The 12727-nt window shown below is 45.0% G+C and overlaps 1 protein-coding gene across 6 annotated transcripts in view; it reads right to left on the reverse strand.

Moving 5' to 3' along the window:
• pals2b (protein associated with LIN7 2, MAGUK p55 family member b) overlaps positions 1-12727 on the reverse strand; it is a 34818-nt gene that overhangs the window by 20290 nt on the left and 1801 nt on the right. For 3 of the 6 annotated variants that reach the window (XM_084079540.1, XM_084079543.1, XM_084079541.1), the window contains one exon: positions 5296-5365. Coding sequence is in view for 2 of the 6 variants with exons in the window: in XM_084079538.1 (XP_083935664.1) it covers positions 1476-1629 (154 nt within the window). In the remaining 4 variants the exon portion in view is untranslated. Of the gene's footprint in view, positions 1-1475; positions 1818-5295; positions 5366-5610; positions 5664-12727 lie in introns of those variants that run through there. The other 3 variants (XM_084079542.1, XM_084079538.1, XM_084079539.1) reach the window with 3 other exon arrangements.

Genomic DNA, 12727 nt, shown 5'->3' on the forward strand with positions numbered 1-12727 from the left:
ATCTCACCACAAGATGCTTTTCTATTGCATGAAATGTAGGGGAGGGGACTAACGCTTGCTGCATAAAGCCTATATAATCCTGTGGAATATGACATAGTGGAGCTCAAGTCTGAACATATTACTAACTACTTAAGCCCTGTATAGTTCGGCAGATAGCGGAAATAGCGGAGTTGTATCGGCTATTTTTGCAATTTTGTGAAAATATTATAAATATTATTTGAGGTTTCGAGATAATAGAATAATAGTAAAAGCGTAGGGACCATAGTGCATGACAATAGTATTATTTTTGCTCTGCATTCAATACACTTCTTTGTTATTATGTTCACCCATTGCTACTCTATTTTGATTCAAACTTCCTCCAAGAATTTCCCTTTTCCCCAAACCAATGGTATGCTAATGGCAATGCAGTGACTCACCTTGGCCTGCTTAGGAGCTCCCAGCTCCATTTCTCTTGGAATGTGAGAAATATCACACAAGCAAAGATCTGGCAAACCCTCGTCTTAGCTGTCTGAAGTAGGTATAAGGGCACGGTCACACATACGCTACAGAGGTCCCGTTCACTGCCATTCAATGAGAGCAAGGGGGGTGTAGCGTCCGGTTGCGGCGCTTTGATGCAACACTTTCAAAGTGTCGGAAGCATGGAGTTCAACATTGGTGAACTTCGACCGGCCGTCAACCAATAGTAAAGAAGCATCATGGTTAAGCCCACTTGGCAGGCATTTAGCTTTTAGATTTCAGTGAACCAACCACCCCAACGTAAGTCAAATTAACTGCACACCAGAAAACCGGCACAACCCGCAAGACAACTTGGGAAATTGACGCGTCTGACGCCTCGGCATGCCTCGGCTACAACGCTTCTGACGCAGATGTGTGACCCTACCCAAAAATGGATAGCTGAAGTGTATAGGACCTGCGGTTCATATTTTTGTGGCAGACATGATTTAGATTGAGCGAATACATTTTTTCAGAGCTGCCGGTTAAGGGTCACACAAGATGCTCTCACACACCAACCCACCCCCCCACCCCCCCAAAGAAAAATAAATATATTTCTCTCCAGATGATAGATGTAAGATAAATCTGGCAACCACAATGCTCCTCAGGAATTTAAGTCTTCCCACTCCCACTCAATCTTTGCCTGCGCTATCAAAACTGCTTTCACATGGCTGGAAAGGGCAATTATCTAACCAAGACACCCTCCCAGTCACAGCATGTGAATTGCACATCTTTTTTTTTTAAACCACTCAATCCATTCATAAAATATCTCCCTACAAACTAATTACGAATTCCATGTTTCTAAAAACATCTTACATCAATCTGCCCCATTCTAGTAGGACCCACGCATCGCGTCAGCTGGTCTACGATGGAATCCCGCCTCTACAGTACCTCTCTCTGTCCCTATGCCACCTCCCTCTCGGCTCTCCTAAGCGCCCACTCTTCCTCCAGAAACAGAACTAAAGCCTGCATGTTTCTCTCACCTCCAGACGGGTCGGGTCCGTCGGCGGGCTGGGCGCTGCTGGGGGGCCTGTGCCCGGCCGGCTGTCCCTCTGCGGCCACATCGGGAAGGGGCTCGATCTCCAGCTGCCCGACCCCATTGGGAGTGGGACAGGCATCCTCCATGGCCAGCACCATCACAGAGTGAGTGTACTTCCTCGCGAGTACAACTACGCTCACACTAACCACTATAGCCAACCTCTGCTGACCGAGAATGAGTCTGTGCCACAGAGCGTCTGCTCTTCTCTGCTCTATCAGGGATCCTCTGGCACTACTAACCCGCTAAACACCCGGAGATACAGAGGGAGAGGGGGGCGGCGTGAGAGAGAGAGAGACAGCGAGAGAGAGGGGGGGGGGGGGTTGGGTTGTGCAAGAACAAGAGGGGCAGCACACAAAGCGAGTGACAATGAAGGGGGGATTACGCGAGCAGGGGATATTAAGAGATATGGAGAGATGGAAGAAGTGAGGAAGACACAGCACAGAAACACTAGAGAGGGGAAGAGACACAGGAAGTTAAAAAAAGATCAGTAGACAGAGGAGAGAGAGAGAGAGAGAGTGAGAGAGACGGAGAAATAACTGGTTGCATCCACAGATGTGGACACGCAGACCCTCTCTCAACACTAGCTTTAATACTCCTAACCCTCAACCCCCCTCTCTCTGCCACACACACACACACACACACACACACACACACACACACTAATCCCACAATCTCCTCCTGTTGGTGAGCGGGTGCTTGAACACCCCTCCTTTGCCTTTGACTCCCCACTCCACCCAAAGTCATGTCAAGAAATGTATTTTTAAACGTTTTTCAAAAGTATTTCATAAAGCTTTTAGATCGTCTATTTTCACTAGTTTGGGTCCCAGGAAGACAGCAAATTTCTCTTTTGCGTTACGACCTAAAATGTTTGAGAACCACTGGTCTAGACAGAGACAGACAGACAGACACACACACACACACACACACACATAAATGCATGCACACGCACACGCACACGCACGCACGCACGCACGCACGCACGCACGCACGCACGCACGCACGCACGCACGCACACACACACACACACACACACACACACACACACACACACACACACACACACACACACACACACACACAGCGGTTTGCTCTGTCACTGTCATTACATAAGTCATCTTACGTAAGTCTTACTGTGAAGTGTTGTGACCCCAGATCCCCCACCCCCCTTCCCCTTCCCCTTCAAACAAACTCCTTTTAAACACCCTGTTTCCACCTCTCTCTGCTCCGTCGGCCCCATTCCCCCGGCTGTCCTCTTTAGAGAGCAAAGTGGGAGGTCATTGACAGCACTCCGCCAGCCAGACAGTGGCCTGGCTGGCATCCTGCTGTGCCAATGCACGGTGCAGAAACTCTCAGCGTGTGCCGATTGTGTTTGACTCATTTCCCCCCAGAGCTCAGCCAAGTCCCCGACCGGCATGTGTCAGCTTAATAGAGAACTGTTTTGCTTTACTTTGCCTTTCTCTCTCTCTCTCTCTCTCTCTCTCTCTCTCTCTCTCTCTCTCTCTCTCTCTCTCTCTCTCTCTCTCTCTCTTCTCTCTCTTTCTGATTCTCTCTCTCTCTATCCTGAGTCTCTGTCCTTTTCTAAAAGGATGTACCCAGCACTATCTGTCTGAGAAGAGTGAAAAGACCTGATGTATTGGCAGGACTGTTTATTTTTGGGGTGCAGGAAGCATTGTGCACAAACCTTGACCGGGGTCCCCCAGGGCTCTGTACTTGGTTGGTCCTTTTCTCCCTCTACACCAAATATCTTTACCAAAAATAGATCTACATAGGCGTATTTAAGGTGATGCTGATTTGATTATCCTGGCCTCTTTTGGTAGGGAATAAGAGCCCTTCCTTACTGCAAATTCTCAATCTCTCAATCTCTACACCAACTGTTTATTGTTGTAGCAAACATTTATTGTAGCTAGCTATAAAGATATACAGTAGAGTAAAACAAAATAACCAATCTATGAAGTCTGACAATCACAGCCCTCCACCACTGCACCCTTTTTCTCTAGGTCTATCAAGCCCCTCCCACGGTGACATGACTGCGTTGTGAGATGATCTCTAGGCTGTAATCCTCCCTGCCTCACGCCTACCCCTCCCTCGTTCACCACAGGCAAACCATCCCTCCCCCATACTCAGAGTTGGGATTTTAATCCAGCCAGAAAAACACGGGATTACGAAATCTCTTTTTCTCTCTCTCTCTCCCCCCTCTCTTTCTGTTGCTTTCTAGCCATTGTTGATCATATCTGATGACCTGATGAAGATTCATCATGAATCTAAATGTTGTTCGATGAATACAGAAGTTTAATTCGGTGTGCAGGTTCTATTTTAAAATCATGTTCTGCACTTAACCCACGCAAGGACGATGTGCGTATAGCTAAGCTAATAGCTATAGACCATATCAGGTCAATGACCATACAGTATAACTCTCTTTGTGACCATATATGTCAGTGTCATTGATTGATCTGCTTTCTAGCACAAAATTAAGCTTAAGTACAACTAGAGAAAGTGCTCCTCGGCACACAGGTCTCCGCCAGGGTCAGGCAGGTTATTGTGGGCCAGCAATGTTTGGAATTCACCAATCAGTATGGAATATGAAAAATCTGAGGGATTCGTCTTGATCACTTGACTATAGAGATAATGTGTACAGATTTGCCTGATGTTAAGACAACATTTGTAGGAGTAATATAAAAAAACTATTATGCAAAATTCGGCCTCCTGGTGGCGCTATAATAATCATTTGTTCCTCAATGTAGTACGAATGTGCCAAAGTTTCACCGCAATCGGACGCTGCGTTCATGATTTGCAGCATTTTGTTGAAAACGGGCCTCTCCTGCAAACTTTAGATGTAAATCTTAGCCAATCAGGATGGAATATGAAAAATCAAACAGATCCGTCTTGATCACATGAGTATAGAGATCATGTGTACCGATTTGCATGAAATTTTGATTAAATCTGAAGGAGTAGTATAATTAAATGTGTTTTACATGAGTCGGCCTCCTGGTGGCGCTATATCAGGCCGATCTGAAAAACTTGGGGCAGAGGTTCTGATCTGGAATCCAGGGAGTGTACGTGCACAGTTTCGCAGCGAACGGCCCAACGGTGGCAGAGATTAGCTGGTCACAGACACACACTTACGGACGGATGGACAGGGTGCAGTCTCGGCCATGCCTTTCGGCCTGGCGGCAGTGGCGGAGACAAAAAAAGCAAAGCTAAAGAACCCTCATACCAACTGACAGCTAACAATGTGTGAGTGGACGTACTGTAAGTGTCATTCAGTAAAGCAGTGTTATAGTCCTGATATAGAGGAGTGCAAAGCTTCCTCAAACAGCTGGACTGTGGCTGAACAGCTGAGTGAGGACAAAACACAAGAACTCAGTCATACTGTAGCAGCAATCCATCTTGGGACATCAACCCAGATTTTGTGTGTCATTGTAGCAGTGTCATATTGTATTGCACTTGTAAATGGTGTTAAGAAACGGTGTCTAACTAAGTTAGAGAGCAAAGAAGCTTGTGATTATGTCAATCTCAAGTCACCAGCCGCTTCTTTGCACCTGACAATGGTGCACTTTCACAGGGAAAGCATAACACACACAGAGGTTCACGTTATCTTCCACAGTTGTCAAACGAAACCTCAGCCACCTTTTAAACATTTAAAAGGGTTTAAAGGATGAATAGCATAGAACATGTACAACAGCCAAGGCATGGCAGTTTGCAGGGTGGCATTGTCATGGAGTCATGACTGGCTTATAGAGAGAGGGAGAGAAAACAATGCTCACCTGTGGCAGTCGGTGTAGCCCAACCCTTGCACGCAGTACTCTTACTGACTCATCAGTCAACCCTGGAGATCTGGACAGCCAGACAGACAGTGAGGGGGAGAGACAGAGAGAGAGATATGATTTATACTTCACTTTAGGTTGATTTACTGTATACTTCATTGTTTTAAAATAGCATGTAGATGTGATATTTTAAGCGAGTGACACCACCTTCGTATGGCGGAGTATAAATTAAGCAATAGACAAAGAGAAAGATTGAAATATACAGTATATATTACTCATCTTGACAAAGAGGTACACATTCTGTTACACACGTACTCAGGCACGTCATCGCTCACACTCAAACAGTCATTGTACGTTGTCCCAGGCTTTAGGAGAGCTAGGGATCTCGGTCAAAGAGTCTGTTGTTCCTTCAGACAGAGACGAAGGACCATTCATTGTGTGTCCTACACTATTCAAGGATGCTTGCATCATTAGTTGGCACCAGGCCACTGAAACGGTAAATGACACAGCATTACTACTGCATTCATTAAATGCGTCAATTTTTACCCTCTCAAAGTTAAATTAACACTTGAGCTTTTTACTGCACAGTGAGCAGCCTCAACTGCTTTCCAGGTTGCTGCCTCATACACATGCAGGCAACAACACACACAGTTGTTATGTTTTCTAGCTTCTTTCCACTGTTAATTTGGAATGTGGACAAAAATACCCCTTCCTCTTTCCATCCCGCATGTGTCCCTCCCCTGTCTGTAGAAGCCAATTTACACCACTGAATAAACCAAAAATGGGCCTGAAAGTCAGGATTGTTGTGGCGATTCTGACTTAATAACTCAGAAATCAAACCTCACAATTCTGGCATTTTTGTTCAGTGGCGGAAATGGGCTTCCATACTTATCCCTCCGTCCCAGTGGTACGGATAATAAATAGTTTGAAACATAATTTTTCTAATGAGACTGCATAGTTCTGGCAGCGTTAAGCCTGCCTGTTCTCCTCTGAAAAGTCATTATGAGATGGAAAATTACAAAATGCAAGCCAGCAAAAAGTGAAATTACTGTACATGATTATCACCAAATAACTTGATGGCCCATAAACAACAGATCCCCGCTCTTACATGCATCATTATCTGCACTGATTCCTCCTACTCTGAGAGGTCATACCCTTCAGTTGACTGTTGTCCTACATACAGTTTCTCTCTGGTCTATATGCCCTCCATCATACAAGCTATGACGTCCCATGACGTATAATTGAACCCAAGTTATATGCAATCAGAGTAAACAGGTCTAATGAGAGCTGGATTGAAAAGTAGCCTGACCTTTTGCACTACCTCATGTTGCTTTCATGCCTCCTCGCCTTATAGGACCCTTCCTTCTTCTTGTTAGCTGGCTGACCTGCACGCTAACACTAATTGATTCATTACCGCGTGAGAGAGAAAAACTGGGGTTGAATTTGTGTGTGTATGAGAGAGAGAGAGAGGTTCATTACACAACACAGATTACAATCAGCATCGGCAGACTCATTGGAGGTGATAGATATCCCTCGAAGAATGTTAATGGAGGAAAAAGCTACCAGGAAAGGACGACTCCTCATCGAATCATCTGCACGACAGAGCACAGGGCCAAGCTGGGCCAAGGTCTGAGTGGAGAGGAGGTGGAGAAGAGAGATGGAGAGTGCTATAAAAACAGGACAAGTCCGGAGAACTACAGGACATTGAGAGAGAGCTGCAGAGAAAGAGCGAGAGCATTTTATTGGAGGCGTAGAAGTGGTATTGAAGTGTTAACGAACACGTCTCCCAAAAGAGGGTCAAGGATACACTTGGGAAGGATAAACTACACATTAGGAGTCATGTGGGGGGGAACAGAGAGAACAGAAGCAGTTAAGGAAATACTCTAGTTAAGGAAATAGAGAGGCTGAGAGGACGAAAAGCCGCAAAGGAAGGGAATAGATGAGTACATCTTGAGAGATATCCAATAAGGATGAGCAGCTGCCTGAATGCAAATAACTTTCTCATCAGTTGTGCATTTAAGAACTACAAGGACATTGCAATTGCTGCAGTGATCGTCTTAGGCTAGACTGGTCTGTTTAGCTCGGTAGTTGGTATGAATGCTTTCTGTGAAGTAGCTTTAAACGGCAAATGTGGACAGTAGATATCGTGAACAACGGCACGGATGCATTGCTTGTGTGGTCATGAACCCACTGTGTGTGCGTTTATTTTTGAATAGCAGGGCTTTAGTGGTTGAAGTAGAATCAACCAGCTCTAACGAACACACACAGACGTGAACACACATACACACACACATACCTAGGGAAATGTTATCACAAGGACAGAGAAATCTGGGTGGGCACTAAGTGCACAATGAATATTTTCAGCAGTGTGGTCATATATTCTCATATTATGTGGATACAACAGGCCACTGAGCATGTGTTGAAGTCAGTGTGTCTGTCACACTGACCCACCTTCCGGCACACAAAGACCATTACCAGATAATGGTCACTCGTGGCTGCCATTGGCCAGTCAGCAGGAGGGGACAAGCCAACCAAAGCCCTCCCACTACCCCCGGTTGCCAGGCAGCCAGATGACAGACAGCTCATGAAAGAGGGATTACAGCGGATCAGAGGGTCTGTTTTTGTGTAAAACATGGCAACAGATCATCACAGTTTTCATCCGGTTAATAGGTGTGTTCCCGTGAGTGTGTGAGCACATGCGCTGATATGTCACTTGTGTTTCCATGTATGCATCTGTGTTTGCACGTGTGTAGTCTCGCGTGGCCAGACTGTTCCCTCCCTCCCACAATTTTCGAATGTTTCCGGTCATACAGTCTGGAGCACGGAAGCTCTGATCATGAGTAAAATATAAAGCGGATGTGAAGCCTCCTCCCCACTTCCGTTTCGTCTTTACAGTCGCGCAAATTTATCCTGAAATAAATCAAACTCATCTAAGGATATATAGCTTGCTGCTTAGCAGAAATAGAAATACAATCATTTAATGTAAAGATATTTTAAAACATATTTTCGTGAACGGAAATGCCAGCTTCTTCTCGGATTTCGGGAGGTGTAGTTCCAGACTCAATATAGCATTCGGAGATTGTGGAATAGTTGTCTGGCTTCGCAAGACTAGCACGTGTGTAATCATGCATGGCATGTAAAGCACAAAGATAGACAGTCGCACAAGATGACATGTAAATTGTAGTTTCAACATCATGATGTTGATGTAAGTTCTCCAGCTACCCATCAGAAGATGTAGCGTGTTGTTCGCCTCTCCACATCAATGAATGCTCTTTAGTGTATTTGCTCTAAAGTGCCTTGGTTGAATAGTGGCAATGGCACGTTGTATCCCTTGGGGGGACATGAAACAGGATTACATGCATGGCACACATGCATACAGTGGCTCAGGAGGTAGAGTGGCTGTCTTGGAACCAGAAGATTGCCAATTTGATCCCTGGCTCCTCCTGGCTTCATGTCAGAGTGTCCTTGAGCAAGACACTGAACCCCTAACTGCTCCCCATGAGCAGACTGGTGCCTTGTGTAGTTGCCTCCACTATTGGTGGGTGAATGTATTGTAAACACACATTAAAGAGGGCTTTAGATAAAGGGTGCTATAGAAATGCAGACCATTCATAGAAACGCCACCCTCTCTCTCTCTCTCTCTCTCTCTCTCTCTCTCTCTCTCTCTCCCTCCGTGGACCAAAGTCAAAGAGTACTGAGTAATAGCCGTCACTCTGGGTTTCTCTCAATGACTTAAAAATCACTATGAAGGCTTGTAACCCAGGCCGCCTTGGAGCCAAGATGTCCCCCCCCATGGGCCAGGCTGACTCTGGCTCCTGGGGTAGTAAAAGGCAATTAGAACGTGTTGTTGGTGGTGATGACCCCTTGCTGGAGGCTGTGTGTGTGTGTGTGTGTGTGTGTGTGTGTGTGTGTGTGTGTGTGTGTGTGTGTGTGTGTGTGTGTGTGTGTGTGTGTGTGTGTGTGTGTGTGTGTGTGTGTGTGTGTGTGTGTGTGTGTGTGTGTGTGTGTGTGTGTGTGTGTGTGTGTGGGTGTGTGTGTGTGCACGTGCGCATGTGCGCATGTGAACATATGTCTTAAGTAGACCCGCATCCAACTACCCATCAGCCTCTGCCGCTAGACATACCACACTACTGTATTCAGGTCATTCTTTATGTAGCAGCGGGCCCTCAATAAGAAGATTGAACACCAAGATAGGCATTTTAGCAGAATAACATAATCTAAATAGTTATTAATAATAGTAATTATTATTATTTTGCTATTGCTCTCATCATTGCATTTGTTGACCTGTAACCTGGTAGTTAATATAATCCATTACAAGGTGCCTTGTAACAACATCTAAAGAGTTAGTAAGAAGTACGTGAAGTATGATAGTGTGGTTTGTATAGTAATGCTGTGAGCTGCTGTGGAAGACAGCATTATAAGTCCTCAGCCCATCAGCAGGCCTGCCGCATAACGAACAGCGATCTTAATGAGCATCTGAAGACACACCTCATTACATCACATCAGTACACTTGCTTCTCTCTGACCCGGTTACTGCTAACAGTGTTAATGAAGACATACAGAACATAGAATCGAAGGGGAAGTTGTATGACTAATGTTACAGTAAAATAATGTAACCTAACATAACATAAATGCCTCGCATAAGAAAAGCAGAGCACATAGCAGAACTCAACACAAAAGATCAAACCTAACTTAACAATAATTAAACATAATATTAAAGCAATAACACATCTGGGGGTGTAACCCTCTTTTTCTACATCTCTCCGTTCTTGTGACCTTGATGGTGACCTTGACCTTTTCTTTTTTTTTTTACCTGAAAGTTGCTCATGTCATTGGGGCGGCCTAGTATACTGATCAGTCCCATCAAGTTTAATCAAAAAGCCCATCTGTTCCCTATTTTGACCTTGACTGTGACTTTTGAACTTTTCAACCCAAACCACGCACGCACGCACGCACGCACGCACGCACGCACGCACGCACGCACGCACGCACACACACACACACACACACACACACACACACACACACACACACACACACACACACACACACACACACACACACACACACACACACACACACACACACACACACACACACACACACACACACACACACACACACACACGGCTGATTACAGTACCCTGCAGTGCACGGATGCAGGCAGGATTATACAAATTATATTAACAAAATGTGAAAAAGAATGATGATTTAAAAAATTAGTATGCTGGTGGAGGGGACAGAGGTGAAGGAAGTGAAAGTGAAAGGCGTATCTCTCCTCCACAGACAGCCCCTGTGTTACATAAGAAGAACAGGAGGGTGAAACCAGGCCAGTCAGCAGCCAGTGCAAGCCATGGGCATCATTATATCAAATGTTCTAAGCCTTCTCGTAATGCCTCTTTGCTGTCAAGATGGAGGACACTTTAGCACGGCAGAGTTAAGCCTAGTTTACACACAAACCAGTAATTTTCAGCGAGCGACATGGTCACATGATGATGTCTATGACCCATGTCCTCCGGTTACAGGGCATTTTCTCTACTCACATAGTTATTTCTGTAAGCTGCTGTCAAGTAGCTGCTCAATATGTGTTGTTTCTATTGTAAAACACAATAAACACACGTTATTGATTATATTCAGGCTCATTTAAGGGCTTATTTGCCCAGCGATAGACAAAATCCGACTTATCAGCTCTGGTCTGGGGCAAACAAACTGCTAAATAGTGTAGTATAACAGCATTATTGATCTTGACAGCTATCAATAATGACACGGCTCATTTGAATGAATGGTTCCCCCACTGAATGGTTTGAATCGATCATTGATGCATTTTCCTGGCACAGTGAGGGCAGCTACTCATAGTTAGTTGCGGCAATGGCTCAGGAGGTAGAGCGGCGGATTGGGAGTCAGAAGGTTCGATCCCAGGCTCCCCCTGAGTTACTGTCGAAGTGTCCTTGAGCAAGACACTGAACCCCTAACTGCTCCCGATGAGCATGGTTTCCTCCGCCATCAGTGTGTAAATGGGTGAATGTAATGCACGTTGTAAAGCACTTTGGATGAAGGCGCAATATAAATGCACCATTTACTCTTTATAACTGTCCTGGGGTCAGCTTGGCCTCAAGTCCTCTTGAAGGAACAGACTTGGGACAGAGTGGAGAGTTGATTATGGGTGTGTAAATAACAGCAGACATGACCATTGCCCTATGACACGTCTCCTGCTCATCCCTGGGATGTTTTGAGTCACTCCAGTGTGTGTGTGTGCATGTGCACACAAACATTGTCTTTCTGCATATGTGTGTGGTTTCTCTCTCATTCCCTTACTCTGTCTCTCTCTATATCCATCCCGCCATCGGGTTCTCATTCGCATAATATTATTCTAGCTGCATACTATTAACAATGGAGGAATGAGCGTACTTTGTTGTAGGACATTTCACGTCAGGCCTGCACTGAAGTGACTCACTGTCTGACCGCATTGGAACAAAAGACGACATTCTGTCTAATGTTCCAGTAATGGGTGGAAGTAACAAGTAAGCTCTTTCTAAACTAGTAGTTCAAGTTTTTATTTCCTCCCACCTTACACATGAGGGTGTACACACTCTTAGCGTAAAAGGCTCTCTGTGGAACTCAAATCACAAGGTTCACACCATATGTCAGTGGTTCTCAACCTGTGGGTCGGGACCCAGGGGGGGTCCCTAGATGACAGTAAAGTGACAATTTAAGGACTTTTAAGACCCTTTTACTACAAATAAAGAGAAAAAACTAATTTTCATAATATTTATCTCTAGAACCAAGTCAAACTAAATGTAATGCCTCAACTCAAACAATTCCAAGTGCTTGTTAGGGTGAGGGTTCCCCAGTTCAACATATGATTATGTTGGGGGGGGTCCCCAGTTCAAATGTGATTATTTTGGGGGGTCACGGCCTGAAAAGGTTGAGAACCACTGCCATATGGCAAAACCCTTAAAACGGTTGCATATCCATAAGATAAACAACTCTATATTATGACTCCTGAGGAATGTTCCTTACATTATCACCATATCAGCTTTTACATTTGAAGCAAACCTTTTTTGGTCCCCTATGCAAACTTTTTTTTTGTCACACTGTAACATGACCTCAAACCTAAGGTGAATATTCCACCCACACAACACAAACACAATAACAAAGGTCACTATAGAAGTCAAGTCTGACGCCAGCACACTTGACAAACATTCAGATCTAAGAATCGCTGGTTTGCTGTAATGGCCTCTGTCTCATTTCCTTCCTCCCATTAGTTTGTTCAAATCTAATTACATCTGATTATCATGGTAAAACGAAGACTGATAAACGACAGTTTAATTGCAAAAGGATCTAGGACACGGCCTTCTCAGGTAACAGGATTGCGGCCTCTCCTTATGTACCCCCTCCTTTCAAAGGATCCCCCAAGGATGTTACGTAAGTG

This window comes from Gymnoscopelus microlampas (genome assembly GCF_963454915.1).
Source record: "Gymnoscopelus microlampas genome assembly, chromosome: 15".
Classification (NCBI taxonomy): domain Eukaryota; kingdom Metazoa; phylum Chordata; class Actinopteri; order Myctophiformes; family Myctophidae; genus Gymnoscopelus; species Gymnoscopelus microlampas.